The 19,472-nt window shown below is 45.6% G+C and overlaps 2 protein-coding genes across 3 annotated transcripts; one reads left to right on the forward strand and one right to left on the reverse strand.

Moving 5' to 3' along the window:
• The first annotated feature begins 203 nt into the window (after positions 1-203).
• Positions 204-9,614, forward strand: rtbdn (retbindin). 2 transcript variants are annotated; one of them, XM_084036838.1, is made up of 6 exons: positions 204-441; positions 1,317-1,538; positions 1,650-1,749; positions 2,687-2,815; positions 3,620-3,716; positions 8,357-9,614. In XM_084036838.1, the coding sequence occupies exons 2-6, from the start codon at positions 1,379-1,381 to the stop codon at positions 8,711-8,713; spliced, it is 843 nt and encodes a 280-aa protein (XP_083892964.1). In that variant the 5' UTR covers positions 204-441; positions 1,317-1,378; the 3' UTR covers positions 8,714-9,614. The 2 variants fall into 2 exon arrangements, with proteins under 2 accessions (XP_083892964.1, XP_083892963.1); XM_084036837.1 differs by having other exon boundaries at positions 205-441; positions 1,364-1,538.
• A 7,303-nt stretch (positions 9,615-16,917) lies between these two features.
• On the reverse strand, positions 16,918-18,677 carry junbb (JunB proto-oncogene, AP-1 transcription factor subunit b). Its single transcript, XM_084036976.1, has one exon. The coding sequence runs from the start codon at positions 18,412-18,414 to the stop codon at positions 17,425-17,427; it is 990 nt and encodes a 329-aa protein (XP_083893102.1). The 5' UTR covers positions 18,415-18,677; the 3' UTR covers positions 16,918-17,424.
• Between the last annotated feature and the right edge of the window lie 795 nt (positions 18,678-19,472).

The raw sequence follows: 19,472 nt of genomic DNA on the forward strand, positions 1-19,472 counted from the left end.
GTCAACAAGGAGGATTTAGTAAACATCTCATTGGGAGATTAAGAAGGAGGGAGTCTTTTCTGTGTGTGCGTGCAAGAGAGGGAGGGAGGGAGGGAGGGGAGAGAGAGAGAGAGAGAGAGAGAGAGAGAGAGAGAGAGAGAGAGAGAGAGAGAGAGGACTTCCCAGCATGGGGCAGAGGGAGGGGGGTGAGCTGCCTGGTGGAAGGGACTGAAATGTCCTTCATATAAACCGGTGACAAAGTGACGAGCAGCGGCCCCGGAGAAGCAGAGATCGCAGGCGGCACAGAGAGGAGGACCGGAGCTCCGAGGACCGGGACCACGCGCTAGATCCGCGGCAGACGGAGACACAGAGAGACGCGGAGAAAACCACCAGACTAAAAAAAAAAAAGCATTAACAGGAGAAACTAAATCCCGGACGGAGCATCCTTCGCCTCATCGACAGGTACGAATACACGACGATCGAAACTGTGTTTAGGCGACCGAAGTAAAATAAAATACATAAAGATTATTATCTCAGCAGTATTACGGGTTTGTGTGAGGACAGGCTCTCAGACAGTGAATGAAAGAAAAACAAAAAAATACCAGAAAGTGCCTCGAGGTCAGTGTAAACTCACTAATGAGCACCACCAGACTCCATAGGAAAAACTTAGCGTTTTATTTCCCAAGGTTTTTTCATGCAGCTGTTGTTCACATATGGTTTACTTTGAATGTGTTTCGTGATGGATTACATTTCTTGGTGATAAGAATAAGTTGCTTTATTTTAATTTTCATTTCAAGGCAAGGCCAGCTGATTTACATTTTTAGACTAGAATTGTGTTGGAAAAACTGCGACAAAAAATATATATTTTAATTGTTTATAAATAGGCAATAGATGGTGCTGAACTGGTAGGTGGGTGTATGCGCCAAAGTTTTCCATATTCTATTCATTAAAAAAATAAATGTATATCTTAATAATCAGGGCCGGACCCGTCCAACACCACGCGGCCATGTCGGACAGCTTTGTTTAATTCGTGTTATTAAGGCTTCACACCGGCCAGCCGCTCGTTAGATTAAACAACTACGCATGTCGCCCATCTCAGCGAGGTGCCTCCGTCTCAACTAATTAGGCTCACCCTGTCTACTAGGTCACCACATGCAGAGCACACACGGTGCTTAAGGGCCTGCCAAGGATGCCATGATGGCTGAACCCATAGGAGAATAACTGTGGACCTAATTTACATGCACTATATTATAATTAATAATAATATTTATATGATTATATTAGGATGTGCTTTATTAAGATAGAGAGCTGTGCTTTGTCTTTATCCGGGGATTCAGGTGTAACTATCGGCTGTCGCTGTCCAACGTGCTGAACTCTCTTCCAGACCTGTGCTGTAGAGATGGATGTCACCTCTCGCCCTCTGCTATTGGCTTGCGCATGTTTGGTGGCGGCGCTGATTGGCGGAGCCCGCTCTGAGGGGGTGTGTCTCCAAGACGGCAAGCACAAGGCCACGCCCGGCCCGGAGGCGCACCTGAGGGAGTGCGGCCTGTATGCTGACAGTGAGTGACGGTGTTTGTCTGCGTGTTTAAATGGTGCAAAAGACGACCTGCGGTGAAAACGTCAAGGTGAATCTGCTGACTGACAGCTCTCCCTGTCTTTGCTGCCGACAGATAGCTGCTGCACAGAAGAAGACATCCAGGACGTCTCCCATGTTCCCTCTGCTAGCAACAAGAATGAACCCTGGGACAAGTGTGGGTCTCTGAGCTCCGAGTAAGTCTCCACCAGTACTTATCCCTCTGTAATCACCTTCAAAGCACCTTTTAAAAAATGAACCAGCTGTCATTCTGTGTTGTCGAACTCACGGAGGATTATCACTCCGGTGTGTCACCATGACTTCTTTAGTTGGACTATATTGTCCCAGAAATAAATGCGATATTCTTGTCTGAAAACCACTTTAAAATTAAAATGAAATATGCAAGTACACCCTTTCAGCAATGAACATTTAATTCTTCAATATTTACAAATTAACATGGGGATGTGGAAAGATATTGAAATATCCTAAATAGATTAAAACAAATAACATAAAAAACACACAACTTAATTATAAATACAATGGGAGTTGGAAGAAAGCTAACAGGCAAAGTTAGCTACTTACGTTAGCTAGTAGTTGCAGGTTTGAGTAGCTTCGAAAGCTTCCAAAAACAGAGCTAAAAGGATAGAGAAAAGTGGACTTAAATGTGTAAAGTGGCCAGAAAAGTGTAAATAAGCAACTATTGCTGCTTTGGCAGGCAGTTAAAACAGCTTACAGCTTGTTTTAACTGCCTGCCAAAAAGCCAAAAATCACTCGTACAGGTTTAATTAGCTTAATTGTTTTTGTATTATGGCAGCCGTTATTGTTAGTCTCATCTTGTTCGGGAAAACAACTGACTGTACTCACCTATAGCCTGAACTAAAACAGCTAACAGACAAAATAAAAATAACACACTGTGGAGCCTTTAGCTGCTAAAGGGCCAGGTATTCCTCCCAGGAGTTGGTGGAGACCAAAAACAGAGCTAAAAAGAGATTAAATAGTGGACTGGAAAAATGCCAAATAAATACTATGTCACCGTCACCTGCCTTGTGACTAACTGCTGAGTCAGCCCTCAGGGTCAATAAAGGTTTGAATGGCCATGTCAGTCCTCACTGGTCCCCTGCTCTCTCTCCTCAGGTGCGAAGGCTTCCTGAAGCGGGTGTCGTGTTTCTACCGCTGCTCCCCTGACGCCGCCCGTTGGCCCCACCCTCACCGCCGCTCCTACATCCAGGCCGTGCCGCTCTGCCACAGCTTCTGCCGTGATTGGTGAGGCTGCCGGACACGCTGCCAATCGCATCTAAATCAATAAACATCATCTGTCCCTCTTCACTGAGAATAGGCTGTGGAGACACAGATTACTAGCCAGTGTAGCGTACTGTGCCATCAGCGCTAAGACAGAGTGTCCCATAAACAGCATTTATGGCGCAGGGACAAGGCTACATACATTAATCCTTATAAAGTAGGGTACAAAAACAAAGAACAGCCGGGGATCCCAGCAAAATGGTTGCTTTGTTAAAACATTAGAAGTTGTTGTCATAAAAAAAAAAAAAAAAAATTCTTATTCTTTAGAGATGATTGATACCACCACTCTCATGTCTTGATGACAAATATGAATCATACTAATTAACATGTCTCTTTAATATGTTCAAGAACCAAAATGTAAAAACAACACGTTATGGTTTGATGGAGAATTATGTCAACAGGAAGTCATTGTTGCTACTGTTATTGTTGTTTTTACACTTCGGTCTTTACAGTGATTTAATAAATAAATATATATGATAAAATATATAAATATATATGACATAAGTGAGCTTCAGAGATGCTGGTTGGTGGATATTGTTACCTGGCAAGCTGCTGTATCCCCTTGATTCCAGTCTTTATGCTAAGCTAACCAGCTGCTGGCTGTAGCTTCATATTCAGCGGTCATGAGAGTGCTATCGATGTTCTAAAACACGTTTCCCAAAATGTTGAACTTCAATTTTCTCCGAAAATATTCAAATGAAAGAAATACAGTTTCCTGTTTTGCCATTTCCAATATGTTATTTTGAGAATTCACACGCCTTTCTTCAGGTTTGACGCCTGCAGGATGGACATGACGTGTGCTCGTAACTGGGCCAGAGACCCCAGAGGACAGAACTGCAGTGGGACCTGTGTTCAGTATCAGCAGGTAGGCCGTCTGTGATTGGCTGCTTCAATAATACATGTGTTGCTTTTTGGTGCTCGTTCTATCATCACCAGGTCAACATTTGAACTAGTCCAATACTTGTTGTGCTAATAGCAAAGTTAGCACATTAAACTAAGATCAACTAAAGTACGCTCAGGCCTCCGCTGAGAGTTTCTGACGAAGCGAAGGAGGCATCAGAGGGTTGGAAAACTCGTTGACCGACCCCGAAACTTGTCATTTGAGCCACGTGCCGCAGGTAGAGGGTCAGATACTGTGTCACAGTAGCCGAGTGAGCAAGCGAAGGGTTAAGAGCGCGGCGTGGCCGCTGTGGACTGAGGCATGAAAAGGATCGGTCCTGCTTCAGTGGGCAGAGGCCAGCTGGGTGATTTAAAAAGGGACAGCGTTACTGAGGGGGGCTGGCGCGCCGACGCGGTTAAACTAACTACACACCACATGCCATGATACTCCATCGATGGGTCCATCCATCTGTCCGTCCATCCATGTGTCCCTTTTGTCTCTGCTTTCCCCTCTTTCTTTCCTCCATTCATTCATTCTCTCAAATTCAAAGGGGCTTTATTGGCATGGGAAACATGTGAAATAAAGACAAAAGATGTACAACAAGTAAGGAACTCCTCAAATGCAGAAATGTGTGAACAGAGCTGATCGTACAACATTGTAGCAAAGTTAGAACGGGCGATTCAAGATAAAGGTACAGTATGAGATACAAGTAGAACATTTTAGACATTTTTCTCCATGTGTTTCTGGGAAAGCGAGACACATCAACGAATGAACACCGCCCCCAGACACCAGACCTATTAGTACGGCTCTCCGGTGGATGATTACTGGAAATGACCGATTTGTAGTGAAAGAGAGAATGTATCCTCAGAGAGGAGAGGGTGTCAGTGGGTGAGTGTATATGTGTGTGTGTGTGTGTGTGTGTGTGTGTGTACCTGTGTTTGGTAATGGTCCATTTTCATGCAGGAAGCTGTTAATGTCTAAACTGAAACGGGCTGCCATAAATTGAAATAGCCCTCAAATCAGAGTATTTTAAACAGCTCCTGAATACAAAAACATGAGTCAGCGCGTTCAGCACATTCAACAGATCTGCCCCTCAGAGAGAGAGAGTGGGAGAGAGAGAGAGACTGCAAACAAGTGTCCGCCTCTCGCAACATTTTTGGAGGTCACAGCAGAAAAAGCTTCATCTTGTTTTCTCTTCAGTCGACTGAGATGTGAGATTTCACGGCGGGCCTCCCCGTGGTCGAGTCCACCTCAGGGCCGCACGGGAAACGCTCCACAACCTCTCACCACTCTGAGTTAGAGAGCTTTTAAGCTCTACGTTCAAATGGTATAATCCACGGGCTGAGAAACCCCACACCAAGCATCTTCCTCACCAAATAGATACTGTAGGAACACAATGCAGGTGTGTGTTGTAGAATAAATATGCACAGATACAGTGAGGATTTGTAAATGCTGACTGCAGAAGGTGTCAATTTGCATAGAAACAAGCTAAAGCATTTAAAGGCACACACACACACACACACACACACACACACACACACACACACACACACACACACACACACACACACACACACACCGCTGCATGCAAAAATCCCTCTGGCACCCCGGGTCTCGCTCCGTCTTTGTGCTCATGGGTAACATTATTTGCCAGCCAAGGTCTGATTTATCTCGGCATTAGACGCATTTTCTGCTCCGGATTTTGTGGGAATGAGGTTACATCTGTGGCGGCGGCGGTGCCAGGCGCTGGCATCCAACCCATCCAGAGTTGCATCTGTGGATCGGATAGAATGAATTAATGGCCCCGATGAAGGGGACAATTATCATGCGGGGTTACTGAAGGTTGACTGAAGGAGGTTGAATGGGTCATACGGACGCCGGGCTTTCACCCAGGAGGCCGCTGTGTTGTTACAGGTGGTTAGCCTACATTGTGTTGTTGTTACGTCACCTTATTTTTTAGAATATATATCATTTATATGATATATAATTTACACCTGTGGCTACCCTGTGTGTTTCTGCAAGCTGAAACTAATCTTGGTCTTAGTTATTTATATTTTAAAGATATCTGCATTACTTTTCTATAGCAGCCTATATTTCCAGGCAAAGACGAAGGTTTTATTCATTATTATATATATATTTTGTGTAATTATAATCATTCATTTCTAAATCTTAGAAGTCTCTTCACACAGTTATAACCCCCATTTTACCCAACTTACCTCTCGTATGCTTCCTCGTATACTTACATGTTTCTCCTGTCATATGTACCCAGTAAGTAAGTAAGTAAGTAAGATAATCCTGACTTCCATATAGTATTTGAGTATATTCTGATCTCTGTTCAATATATTCATACCCATAGTCTTTTGTTCTCAAAGCTTGATAATTTATTTAATAACGTAATGAAAATAAAACCCGTTTCTAATTCTGACCCTCACGGCAAATCATTACAATAGAAGTCTGCTTTAAGAAAGGTGTACGCTTTGTCAATGTCACGGGATTTAAGTCCTCGATTTCATTTCTTTTTCACACCAGGGGGAACGTCGCAGGCTTCGGACAGAGAAGGGCAGAATTGAATAAGATAAGGACAAGATAGAGCCCCGGGAAATTTCAGTATCTCGCTTATTCGATCACACCGTGTCGTCTGAAGCCACTTGTGCTTGTTCTGAATTAGCTTTGGCAGCAAACCGTGTCTGCCTGGGGAAGGACAGAAATGTGTGTGTGTGTGTGTGTGTGTGTGTTACGAGGTCGCTGCGATAAGACCAAGGCATCAGACAGAGAGTATATGTAGTGAGGAGAAATGGCCGTTATCCTCTTTGTCCTTCCAACACGGTAAATATATTACAGCTTCTTCTCTGAGCACCCAGTGTGACTCAGTCTTAATCCCTCAACCGGCAGGAGGATGAAAGGAAGCAGACGTCGGGGTGGGGGGTGTGCTACTGAAAAAAAACAGGGAGAAGAAGGAAGACACAGCTTCCAAACAGTGAGTGTGGCTATAAGCAAGAAAATAAGCCATAGTGGAAGTGAGGGAGGGAAGAAGAAGCTGACACTAGAGAGGGAAAAAAGAGCAGAAAACACAGTGTTTGTCACTGGAACTTCACTAATTAGTTCCCCCAACTATTTCTAAGCATGTAGGCCTGCACCATTTACATTTAAACAGCTTAAGTGTGGAATTGTGATTTGTGCACTATCCCTATTAATCCCCATACTCACTGTATTAGAGAGTGTCATTTTTCACACTCCAGAACCCACCAAACCAAAGCCAGCAGTAATTGGACTTTCCCCTCAAAGGATAGCTACGTAAAGACTGAGCGCTGTAATGAACTTCCTGTCAGATAGCAACACAAAGGGTGATTTTTTTTGCATTTGAGATGTGTCCGTCTGTCTTTCGGTGAGCAGCGTGGGCTTTCTCAAGGTCGCCGTGCCTTTGAATTTGCTCCCGGGGCTGGCAGAGACAAGGTGAAGCGGGCGCCTGAGAGCGAGGCAGAGAAAAGACGCTTGGCGAGAGCAGCTGCCAGGTGCCTGCAGCCCCCGCTAACACCTGGTGGAGGGTGTCTGTGTTCAAGGCTGCTGCCGGTGCCCTGAAAGGAACAAATCAATTATTCCAGTGAATGCTTACAAGCAAAGAAAGGCCATACTTGATGGATGTTGCAAAATAAATACTAAATCCATGCAGATAGGTTCAATTTACTGATGTGTGGATAAACATCCTGAGCCCAGTTTGACCAGTCATTAGCTGTAACTACAGTAACTACGTGCACCATGCACGGCTATGTAAGGGGTAACATACAGCGTGCAGGTTATTTCAGGCATGAATGGATTATTGAACGGGTCTGCAGGGCAAAGGGGCCCAAAGTCACATTCAAAGAGACACGTACCGACCAGGAAGAGATTTAAAATGACCTCAAAGAAACATAAAACCACCACGGAGACACACAAAGACTGTAAAAGAGACAGAATAACGACACAAAAATGCAAAAAGACTACAAAGAGACACAAAGCAACCCCAAAAACACATCCATGATTCAACACTTCTTGTCCAGATCTGCAGTTCGCATTAGTAACCTGCTCACTGTATCCCTTATCCCCTAACGACAGAGATCCTTAATTAAACACAGTTCTGCTTAATGAGTACTTTCACTTTAGATTAAACATTTGGCTGGTAATTATAGCGTACTTCTACTATAATTGCATACTGTACTATGAATGCATTGATGAAAGTCTACTTTTAAGTCCAGCTAAAAGGAAAAATCCCTTTTTAACCCTTTTACATCACATTCTTGGTTATAATGTGTGAATATTGAAACATTTTCCCCAAAAAACTATTTCTTCATAGTTTTATAGCAAAAACAATATTTTTTTCCCCTGGAAAACAAATGAAGCATGCTTACATCAGCTATTAACAACCACGATTTCAACCAATAATATTATAACATCAATCGATCTAAACATTTGAGCAGAGCTGGAGAAGATTTCTATAAATATTGTTACTATATGGAAGATAGAGAAATGTTGTTTCAGCTCAACTTTAAGAAAAACCTGTGAGTTCTTCTTTCACCACTGGTTGCCGGTTCATCATTGTGTCAGAGGAGAATCTCTTCATTTCCTGTATGCTGTGTCTCTGTGTGTAGATGTACCAGCATGGCAGGGACCTCTGCGAGAGCCTGTGGGGCGACGCCTTCATGACCGTGGAGGATGAGGCGGAGGACGTGGGCGAGGCCGGCGAGGTCGGAGCGGAGGGCGAGGGCGGTCGTTCCTGCGGCTGCCTGACCCTCAGTCCCTCAGACAAGGACGTGATGGCCGCCCTCAGGGCCCAGCAGGACGACCCCGAGGAGCTGGACACCACCAAGACCGGCCTGCCTCAGTACCGGGCCCCGTGCCAGACCAAGCTGCCCCCGCAGGCCAGGGGCGGCAGGAAGGGCAACTCTGTGCTGCGTAAACGCTCGCTGGTGGTGGACGACGTGGAGGGGAGCGGCAGCGGCTTGTAGAGAGGAGGCGTAGGTGGAAACACGTTTAGAGACTATGGTCTAGATCCTAATCTATCTTGTAAAATGGAGTTGTAACCTTGCTCCTCTGACTAACCTTACCACACAGACCTAAACTGGTATCATCATTATCATCGTCACATACATGTAATCTAAATAACGGTCTACGATAGAATGACAAGCTTGTAACACTTCCAATAAACACCTGGTCAGATAGTTGAACCACCGAAACAGCCAGAGTAAAAGATTTAAAGGCAGCATCCTCAATTCTGCAAGGGCTCCGACTTCATTCATAGATGGATAATATCCCATCATGGCTGCTCTAGGTGAGGATTTCTTTTCCAAATATGTGCTCTGTAAGGCTCAGTAGAATAAAGTCCTACAGCATTAGTGCTCCTGCATGACGTCGTGGGTAACCAGAGTATCTTTCATGACAGTGTTATCAGTACTTCACCGCCCCGCTTCTCTGTCCAATCATCTAGGAGACTTCGGTCTGCGTTAGTCCATTGTTAAAAGCAGACGTTTGCTGTTGTGATGCCGTGTCGTGCAGTCTATACATGTCATAAGGGTTATGATAGTGGAGAAGGTCACGCAGAGTAATGATAATAAAGAAAGGAGCTTTTTTTCCAGCAGAGATTACGACCTGACCGCTAGTGATCGGGTATAACGACTATGGAGCGGTATGCTTAATACCCGAGGGAGGGCTTAATATTCAGAAACAAATCTGCCCACCGGAGTAAATCCGCCGAGGCAGCGTTCACACCATGAAGGTTGTTCTGGTAGTTGTATATCACCAATGTACCGTGGGTGTTTTTTTCTTCTTTTATAATTACGTTGTGTATTTCTAGCGAGGCACTGTTAGATGTAAATGTTTTGTAAAAAAAAAAAAGAAAGGAAAAAAGAAGCTTGCTGAGATGGGTGTCTCTGTGCTTTACGTTCTCAATAAAGACAATATTTCTAAATGCCAAACGGAGCCTGTCGTAGTTCTTCTGGTTGCACTTCATCTTTATGTCTCCAAAAGGACGTTAAGATCCCAGTCAGGTACACACACACACACACACACACACACACACACACACACACACACATACACATACACACACACACACACACACACACATACACACACACACACACACACACATACACACACACACACACACACACACACACACATACACACACACACACACACACACACACACACATACACATACACACACACACACACACACACACACACACACACACACACACACACACACACACGGTGTAATACACTGCCTGTCACGTTCCTAATATGCCGTTTAAATGGATTCTAGACTGGATCTTATTTCATTAAACATAGCTGGCTAGACCTTCACTTTAAGCTTTTATTTCATTTTTTAACAATTTAAACTGTTTATGCACAGCTTACTATTTTAAATCATTTGAATTACAATGAGCTGATTAGACCCATCACATGTAGCTATCAATTTCAACTCTGCATCAGTTACATTTACATTATTTCTCCATTTGTCCATCACTTTTAGTTAATTGTTTCAACGACATATGGGTGTTCAGTCCGGCATATTAGCATTAGAAACATTAACATTTAGGATTTTACATGGAATATTATATGAAATCGATTCATCAACCTGGAACAACAAGAGTCTGGAAGACGTTTAAATAAAGAAATAACGACTTCTACATTCAGATGACGTCACTGAGGGTTCAGGGTTCAGGGTTCAGGTCTTCGGGGTTGGGCCGTGGTGTCGGACCGGTCTAAACATACTGGAACACTGTTAACTGCAGGAAACATAGACCTTCAACACCGATCACTTCTGTTTACAAATAAATCAAATGTGGCAAATAACAGACATTCTGTTCCAATAAATCCTTAATTTTCTCATGACAAACCAACGCGTTGCTGATAACGTCGCAGCGTGAAACACGACTCATAGATCAAACGGTTTGAGCAGCAGTGAGTTATTTAGAGCATCGGGGTGGAAGTGAGAAACATACATAAATCTATCTGAATTGTAATTCGTTCCCAGCGTGCTGATCAGAGTCATCTCAGTCTTACACGCACACAGGAGTGACAGTGAGTTACCATGGTTACGTGCACCCCCCCAGTCTCTGTCACTCAGAAACTTCCTGTCAATAAAGCATTGTTGACGTTGGTTTTCATAGCAGTCATCAATCCAACTCATCAAGACTACAGCAGGTGGCTGTTTAATGGTGCAGGATTGCAGGATTGCAATATTTTTAATAAGCATGCCTCATATCTGGTCCTCCGTTTTAATATTGCACTAGACAGCCTGGCAGAGGGTGAGGGAGTCTGGGCTGCATGTGAAGGACTGGTTGATGTGCGTAATGAGGACCAGGTGTGGACCCGGTCTCAGGTGAGAGGAATGAGCTGATCGCAGAGCGGAGGAGGTTGACAGGATCTGAGTTAATGAAAAAAGAATCAGAGGTCAGAATAAAGGTGCACTCGTGACAGGACTGACATCGCATCCGTTTGTGGTGAGAGCTTTTTCATTAAATCACTATTTCTGGCTGACTTTACATGGGTTAGTTAATGGAGCACGCTGGGAACAACAGCAGCAACAGTGGTGGAACTTCAACAGGGGGTCCGTGACCCCTAGGAGGTCCGCAGAGTTACTGCAGGGGGTCCAAAAATACACATTAACGTGAATACTAAGCAAATATATATCCTCCTAATCTTCCTTGTTAAATGTTATGAGGTGAAATTGTGATGTGGAAATGCCAATATAGAATTAAAATATGTTGGCCTTGGCCTGACAAACTTTGAAGACCTCCGGTCTAGACCATTACAAATGGAGGGGGGGGGGGGGACTTAGACCACACCCGACTACAGGGCTACTAAATACATCGGACACAACTTTTAGACCCCATTTGGATTGGTTCTCCAAAATGGCACACATTAGTCACCTCACAGCTGTTGGTCCAACCTCGTTCTCTGGCTCATTCATGATCGGCAGCATTAAAATGTCATGATTTAAATAAGGTTTATTCGAGAGTTTGAACTGTGAAGTTGATCTACTTGAGTTACAGGCAACTCTTTCCAAATGCAAGTCAATGGGGGAAAGTCTTTTGTGCCCAATGGCATCACACAACGGACCCAGAGGTTGTAATTCCACAGTTTGTCCACTAGAAGAACGTCCACTCTTCCTTGTGCTTGCCATAGGGGGGTCATGGTTTATTATTATGAGGGCGCTGCCCTTTTAAAGGAGTAGTCTTGTCTAGAAATGCTGCTGTAATCCTTTCTTAGAAGCCCTGCTGGGCAGAGCTCCACAGCACAGAGTGCATCGTGCATCATCAAAACACCACCCTGCAGATACGTCGCCTCCTCTTTCCTCTTCTCTCTACAGCACGTTGGCACTGAACTCCATCTCTCTTGTATATTGCCAATTTCAAATGTCAACTCTGCATGAACTATAATAGCCTAAAATGCATTTAGATATTCTCAGTGTTCAAAGCTAATTAAATCAAACCCAGGAACCCTAAATGTTGTCATGCTGAGAAACGTTTGACTGCAGCGTCTGGAAACAACATGGCCTCCACGTCTGATTATGTGAGCAGACGGCGTCTTCTCATCACCGTCAGCCTCGATTCTCCTGATTCACTAAGACAAGTGTGTCTACCAACCCGGCCAAACAGCTGTCAATCAGGCTCCTCCCCTGCCCGCCGCTTTAAGGGAGGAATTCAAATGCTCTTATATGTTAATGAAGCATCAGGACAATTTATTTAACTCTGTCAAAGTCTGGAAGGATTTCAGGGGTTCAAAATAAATGTCTTTCAGAAGGATTCGTGTCCTTCGAGAGATTCATCTTCGCAGCAAGCTGAACTGACAGCCTCATCTGAATCCAGCAAATAGACCTTTAAATGAACCAACAAAACACTCTTTAGAATCATCTCATTAAAAGTGACTAATGTGCAGATTTCTCACATAGAGGATGTTGGTCATGGGTTTCACAGCGTGTGCCCTCTGCAGGTGGAACGGCAGCGAACACAATACTGTGCGTCATATCTAACGCCACACACCACTTGACTTTTTAATTTTTTTAAGGACCGACAATGAAGCAAAGTGTGTGTTTGTGCTATTTGTGTAGAGAACTCGCCCCACGTGATGATAGCTAATAACATGACCTCAGAATGAAAGTCATCATTAAAGCAAATTGTAACACAGATGAGACGAGGTTATCTTTTTTAAATGTGTTACAGCAGCGGTCCAGACTAATTGTAACATAGATGAGGTTATCGTGTTAATTTGTTGCCGCAAGGCCAAGATCTGACCTTCAAACTCCACAACGTCTTTGTGTCTTTCTCACTTATTCTCTCACGTACACGCAGCACATCTGAGCCGTGACTCACGTTGCCTCCGTGTGTCGGCCGCTCGCTCTATACTCAAAGAGGAAACATCCCTCTGGGTAATACCACACCATGTTATTAACGCCATTAAATGTTGTATTTGTAAATGTTGCTTTGACTTGCAATACTTTCTCCCCAATATCTTAAAATACAGTTTAAACTTCAAAAAGAGGCACATCTGACCTGAAAGCTGGGGTTGGTTATCTTACACACAATTTAAAACATTATCTGACAAAGCTGGATTTAAGAAGACTTGAAATAAATTGATTGACACTATAAACTCATGTTTACAATGTTTACTGAGATAATAAATCAAGAGAGAAGTAGGATCATTTTCTCATTGACTTCAATGCAATCAGACTTATTTTTTCAAACAAAGGAGTCGCCCCCTGATGGCCAGTAGAGGGGATGCATGTTTAAGACACTTCAGCATTTGGCTTCACTGGAGGTTGCTGCTGGATAGACAGGGTGCAATTAAGTCCCGCCCACAGAGGGTAAACGATTCATTGCTATCATTGATTTGTCTTGTGTGAAGGTGCCTCCTTGTCACTTCCGTCTGCTAGCAAACAGCCGAACGATGTTTAAAAGCTGCTGTGTGTTTGGAATCGCTGCCAACAGAGGACACAACCCCAGAACTATGTTTTTATAAGCTGCCGAGGCGTCAGCAGGAAGAAAAGGGAAACTGTGAATCCTGATACTCGTGTGCAGAAAGCATTTAGTCCAAAAGTCAGTTTTAGTAAAACTATGTTTCTGTAAGTTACGCTAATGCATTTTGACAATATACAACTTTTATAGTGGAATGTGCTGACAGACGGGTTTGTAGTAAAAGATGAATAATGGATGCAATCAGCCATGTTTTCACAGTAAGTTAACATAAAGATTTATGTTTAATATTCAAACAATACGTACAATAATTAATTCAATTCAAGGACACAAAAAACAGGTTAATATCAAGCCCATTGTATGAGAATTAATTCTATAAAATTAAAATCGTATTAGCTTCACCGGGACCCTGAACTGGATAAGGAGACTTACCCTAACCCCAATCAGGACCGCTACCAGCCTGTTCCTGACCCTTACCCTCACCTAACCCTAAACCTAACCTTACCCTGACCTTAAACCAAGCCTTCACCCTCAAGTGTTATGATTTGTGTTATGAGGTTGTGCAATTGTCCTCATTTGGTCTAAAAAAAAAGGTGAGTCACAACGTGTGTGTGTGTGTGTGTGTGTGTGTGTGTGTGTGTGTGTGTGTGTGTGTGTGTGTGTGTGTGTGTGTGTGTGTGTGTGTGTTCAAAGAGTATTTGAAATGAGAACAGCGAGTAGGTGCTAAAACAATGTTACGGTATTATTCCACTAGATGGCGATGTGAGCCTACCAAAACCCTTCAAACGACACTGTGAGGCTCTTAACCTGTTTCTTCTGCATATAATACTGTATATGTGTGAAGGTCGACCTGCTCTCCAGGCCGCAGCTCTGCTGTAGTTAATCCACCAACATCTACTGACATGTGACCATATTGTAACAAACGCTGTGTGTGCCAACTTACTGTATATTCATTGACAGATGTATCTTCTACCTCACAGCCAAGTGAATGACCCCGATACATTACTGTTAGAGGCAGCATTGTGATTAAAAACACACACACACACAAATTCACAAATCCATAGAACAGGTGATGAATGAATCAATTTAAATTGAATTATTGAATGAAATGAATTATTTGTAAACTTATTATCATCATAAATGGCCTTAAATTAGCCTTAAGATCCATTCATACATTTGATAAAGGTGAAAACGCATAAATATTACATATGGCTCAAATGTTGTTGTTTTTTTTTATTAATTTTATACCTGCTTCAAACTTTCCTCAAACTGAGTCTCCCGCAAAAACAAACCCAATCACTACTTTTAGTCGTCTAAAACTGGAGATCCAACTTCTGTAAGGACCTCAGATGGCCGCGGCAAGGTGGGAGGAATATTCATGGTTCTCTGGAAGATGAATGCGTTGAGAGCGAGCCAGGCCCGTGTGTGTGTGCGCGTGTCCGTGGGTGGGGAAGGGGGCTCGCGGAGAGGAAAGTCAAACCCACCCAGAGCTCTTCAGACGTCACCGTTCGCATCACAGATGTTCCCACAGACACAGTGTGGGTTGTGGGCCGAGGTGTGTGGAGAGCCAGTATGGCTTCAATTGGCCTGGTGCGTGCGTGTATGCGCGCGCGTGCGCATCATAATAGCCCATGTAAGTCCGCCGTGTGCGTAAATGGAGACTTCCTATTTAAAAGTATTCCCTTCGAGTAGGAGCTGTAAATGAAATAGCAGGCGTGATGTGAGAGGTGTTATTTTACGACACTTCATATATTCATGAATATTTGAGAGAAAATAAAACATTCTGCTACTTCGGGGGCCACCGAGTGTGATGCTGTTATCACTTCTTATAAATATTTGAAACTGTGGAACGAGGGGTGGAAAGAATAAAAAAAGTACATCCCCTGAAATCTAGGTTTCTTGATAAAAAGGCACAGAAACGGAGACGTTGCGTGGGCGTGCCCAGTTGTGTTTCCACGTCCACACAGAACACAGGGGAGTTGTTATTGGTGACGGAAATTAGCCGATTTAAATACGCGTTTAGATAAGGCGGTTAAAAACCCTTTTCTCTCCAAAACAACTTGAGGTGAGAGTGCGCTCAAACCGCAGCCCTGACTCCTTCACTCGTTTGAAGTGGTGAGCACTGAGAGAGACATCTTTTTTTCTCTCTCTCAGCCCATGACGGCTGTCTTGTTTACTCGTATGACACAGACCGCATTAACGGGACAGAAACCCCCCTACGCGCTGTTTTCACGGGAATACTCTTCTATTACTTCCATCAGTACATCTCACGGCCGGAAGTACTGATGGTTTTTAAACCGCGTTATTAGCTTCACAGACGTCCAACTGGTTCCCTAAGTCACTTCAGTGCGCGTTATCCACCACCTCCCCGTTATCATCGTTATGGGGCCCCTGGACGCGTTTAGTGACCCCTGGTTAATCGCGTGAGTGCTTAATGACTCACTTCGACTTAACGCGGGACTTTCCCTCCACCGTGTTTGCATCTTTTGAGCCCCCCCGGTGCTGCACATATTTGGCCGCTGATGCGTCCCGCAGGAATGTTGTCCTTGGCCGCGCGCGCTCCTCTCCGTCCATCCACACAGATGCTCCCGCGCGCTCCGGACGCCCACGCTCGCCCACGCGCTCTGCCAAGGCGGCGTGGCATCTCGAGACATTCCCCGAGCCGCTGTCACTTCCTCTCTTTTCATTATACCGCCACCTCAACTATGTATGTTCACGCTTCCATTTCCTATATGCGTATATCATGACCCTTATATCGCCCTCTTACCGGGCCTTCTACCTACTTCCTGTTAGCCTTTAGCAAATTGTCGCGCTGATAACAACGTTGCACTTTGCTCCGTTCGCGTGCGGCAGCTTCTGAAGTTGCGCAACAAGAGAAGGAAATTCCGCCAGGTCTGATCGATGCGATAGAAGGAGGGGTCGAGATGAAACCCGTTTGCGTTGCCTGGGCGGGGGTTCCCAGAAACACTCCCCATGTGACGAGGTATTCATCAACATGCCCGTATATGGACATGGCCGTGCGTAATTTCGGAAAATGCCTACGTAAGCGCGCTACGCTGTGCGTAAAAACGGTGAAACTCGGATGTGCTTGTGGAAGCGCTCCTCACCGGGAGATCTAACTGTTTGTGTTGGTAGGAAACAACTCCTTCCTGCTGTTTATGTGTCTGCATGTATATCATATATATATTGTTTCAAGTGGTATAAAAAAGAAAACACACATAATTCCACCATTTCAGTTTCATTTGACACTTTACTTAAATACACGTCACAAATAATAAAAAAAGGACAGTGTAAACATTGGACATCGTTATTTTGCCCGGGTCAACCGGACAAACAAAAAATAATTTACACATTGAATAAATGCAGCATTCCATGACAATATCAGTTGCAACAACAACAACAAAAAAGTACAAAGAAATACAATAATCATTCCCATTTTCTACCATTAGTAAACCCGACTCATGGGCCTGTCTGTGCCCGCTATGCTGCAGTGTCTGCTCGGTCTGGATGCTGCCCCGGTGTCGAGGGTTGAATGGTGCTTTACAGCGATGTCCAGCATCCGGAAGTACCATTTCAATCAGTCTTTTTCAGCCTCATTAGCCCACAGAGTTGTCTACACATAGCCCTCGGCCCTGTGTCGGTGCCGACGCACCACATCGGCCGGTATCCCGGTGCTGCGCGTGCAGAACGTGACTCCAGTGTTATTACTTTTCGTTCAGTTCATAGTCTCTGTCGTTTTAAAACGCCTCCAACTTGCTCGTGAGCATCAGCTGACAGCCGCTGCTCACGTGCGTCAGGACCTTCTGTTTGAGTTGGGCGACCTGGTCCCGGAGCACCGACGCCGTGTTGGAGAGCCCCACGTTGTCGCTCTTCAGCCCCTTCACCTTCTCCTCCAGCCGCGCGATGCGCTCCAGCTTGCGCCTCCGGCACTTGGTCGCCGCGAGCCGGTTCCTCAGCCTCTTGCGCTCCGCCTTGATCCTCTCCTGGGTGTCCAGGTCGATGGGCGACATGGGAGGCGAGCCGTCGCTGCTCAGGAGGTCGGGCACGGTCTGGGGCTCCTCTTTCAGAGCGACGAGCCGCTGCGGGTGGAGCCCGGAGCCGGGCAGCGAGTGCTGGAACGGGTTCGGGCCGTGCGTCGAGCTCTGATGGTGGCTCTGCTGGTGCGGCGGCAGGTAGCTGATGGTGGCGGTGGGGTAGCTGGATGCGGAAGAGAGGCTCGTGTTCGGGCAGTAGGCGTTCAGCGTGGTGTAGATGGGAGGCTCCGGCTGCAAGGCGGAGCCGAAGACACTAGAGGCCGCCGCCGAACACGTTGTAACTCCTCCGGCTCCGATGGACACGTTAGGGGGGGGCATCTGGTTGATCTTGTGCAGCTCGTCCAGGGCTTTCACGAAGCCCTCGGCGAAGCCCTCCTGCTCGTCGGTGATGCCCCGGTTGTAGAAGTACTGGCCCGGGGTGGGGGTCGTGATCACGCCGTTGCTGTTTTGGATGATCAGCCTCTCCAGCTCCGGGGACGCGAGCTTCAGGGAGCCCACGTCTTGGTGCGCCCCGTGGTGGTACGGGTCTATCTCGGCCCTCAGCTGGGACTTCAGGTTGCGGTAGGGCTCTGTCAAGTTCAAATTCATGTTCTGCTTCAGCAGCTTGTAGTCGTGCATCGCCGCGTCGGCGTGGCTGTACGCCGACAGGAACGAGTCGTCATGATAGAAAGGCTGCTCCATCTTTGTAGACATAAAGTCGTAGGGGAAAGTGAGCTTACCAGCTGCTTTCGGACACACAGTCTCTCGATAATCAATCAGTGTCAGTGTCAGCAGAGGGCATGCATTCAGAGTCACCCCCAAAAAGAAAGAGAGTGAGAGTGAAAGTCCAAAGTCCGAGAGGCTTGAAAAACTGCGCGCACAAAGTCTGTTTGTTGTCTCCTCGGTCCTGTGAAGGGAAACTTATAACTCGGTTAGAAGTCCTGCTCTCGGGTGCGTGTTGAGGTGTGTTCGGTCGGCTCGGTGCGCGTCTGCTTTATACAGGCGCGACACACGCGCTCGGTGCCGGGGAAGCGCCGCCTCGTGATTGGTCCGCTCTGCGCTCGCCACGCCCCCAAGCGAGTGCGAAGTCGAGTGACGCGGATGCCGGGAAGAGGCGACTGTAAACAAGCCTGTAGGCATGAGAGCGCACCGAGGAGGCATCGCAGCGGGGAGAGACAGAGGAGCCCGCTTTGTGCGCGCATACACACCCCCCTTTTTTAAAAATGATAATTTATTGGCATCTATTGCCACGTTTATTGACCGAATAAAGAGTTTGTCGGATCAGCGAAGAGGTGAGATTAAATCGACGCTTTTAATCCGCTCATCCGCGTCGGATTTATTAGATTTATTTAATTGACTTAATCTGATGTTACAGCAAAGACGTGTCGGCTCGTCTGCAAGCGTGTTCGCCCCATTAGACACGAATTATAGCCGATATGAAACGCCGGTCTGTTTGTTGTGATCTTCCCCTGTGGAGGAAGTCCTGAGGCCTTATATGGGCACGGTGACGTTTCGGTTCCTCTCAGGGAGAACCGGGAAGCCACGCCCCCACTCGGGCCTCATTCCAGCAGCAGTCTGGCAGCTCCTGTGCAAACCATGTCCATGTGCTGGGTGGGGGGGTTCGGGACTTTCTGTCCCAGCGGGGTGGACGGAGTGAGACATGTCAATTAGAGGAGAAAAGACAAAATAAAAGAAGTGTTGGAAAAATATCCTCCACACTCTAAATCAACTTTTTCTTTTAGTTTTGTCTGACATTAACATTAAAATCAGAT

Source organism: Eutrigla gurnardus (genome assembly GCF_963514095.1).
Source record: "Eutrigla gurnardus genome assembly, chromosome: 20".
NCBI classification, from domain to species: Eukaryota; Metazoa; Chordata; class Actinopteri; order Perciformes; family Triglidae; genus Eutrigla; species Eutrigla gurnardus.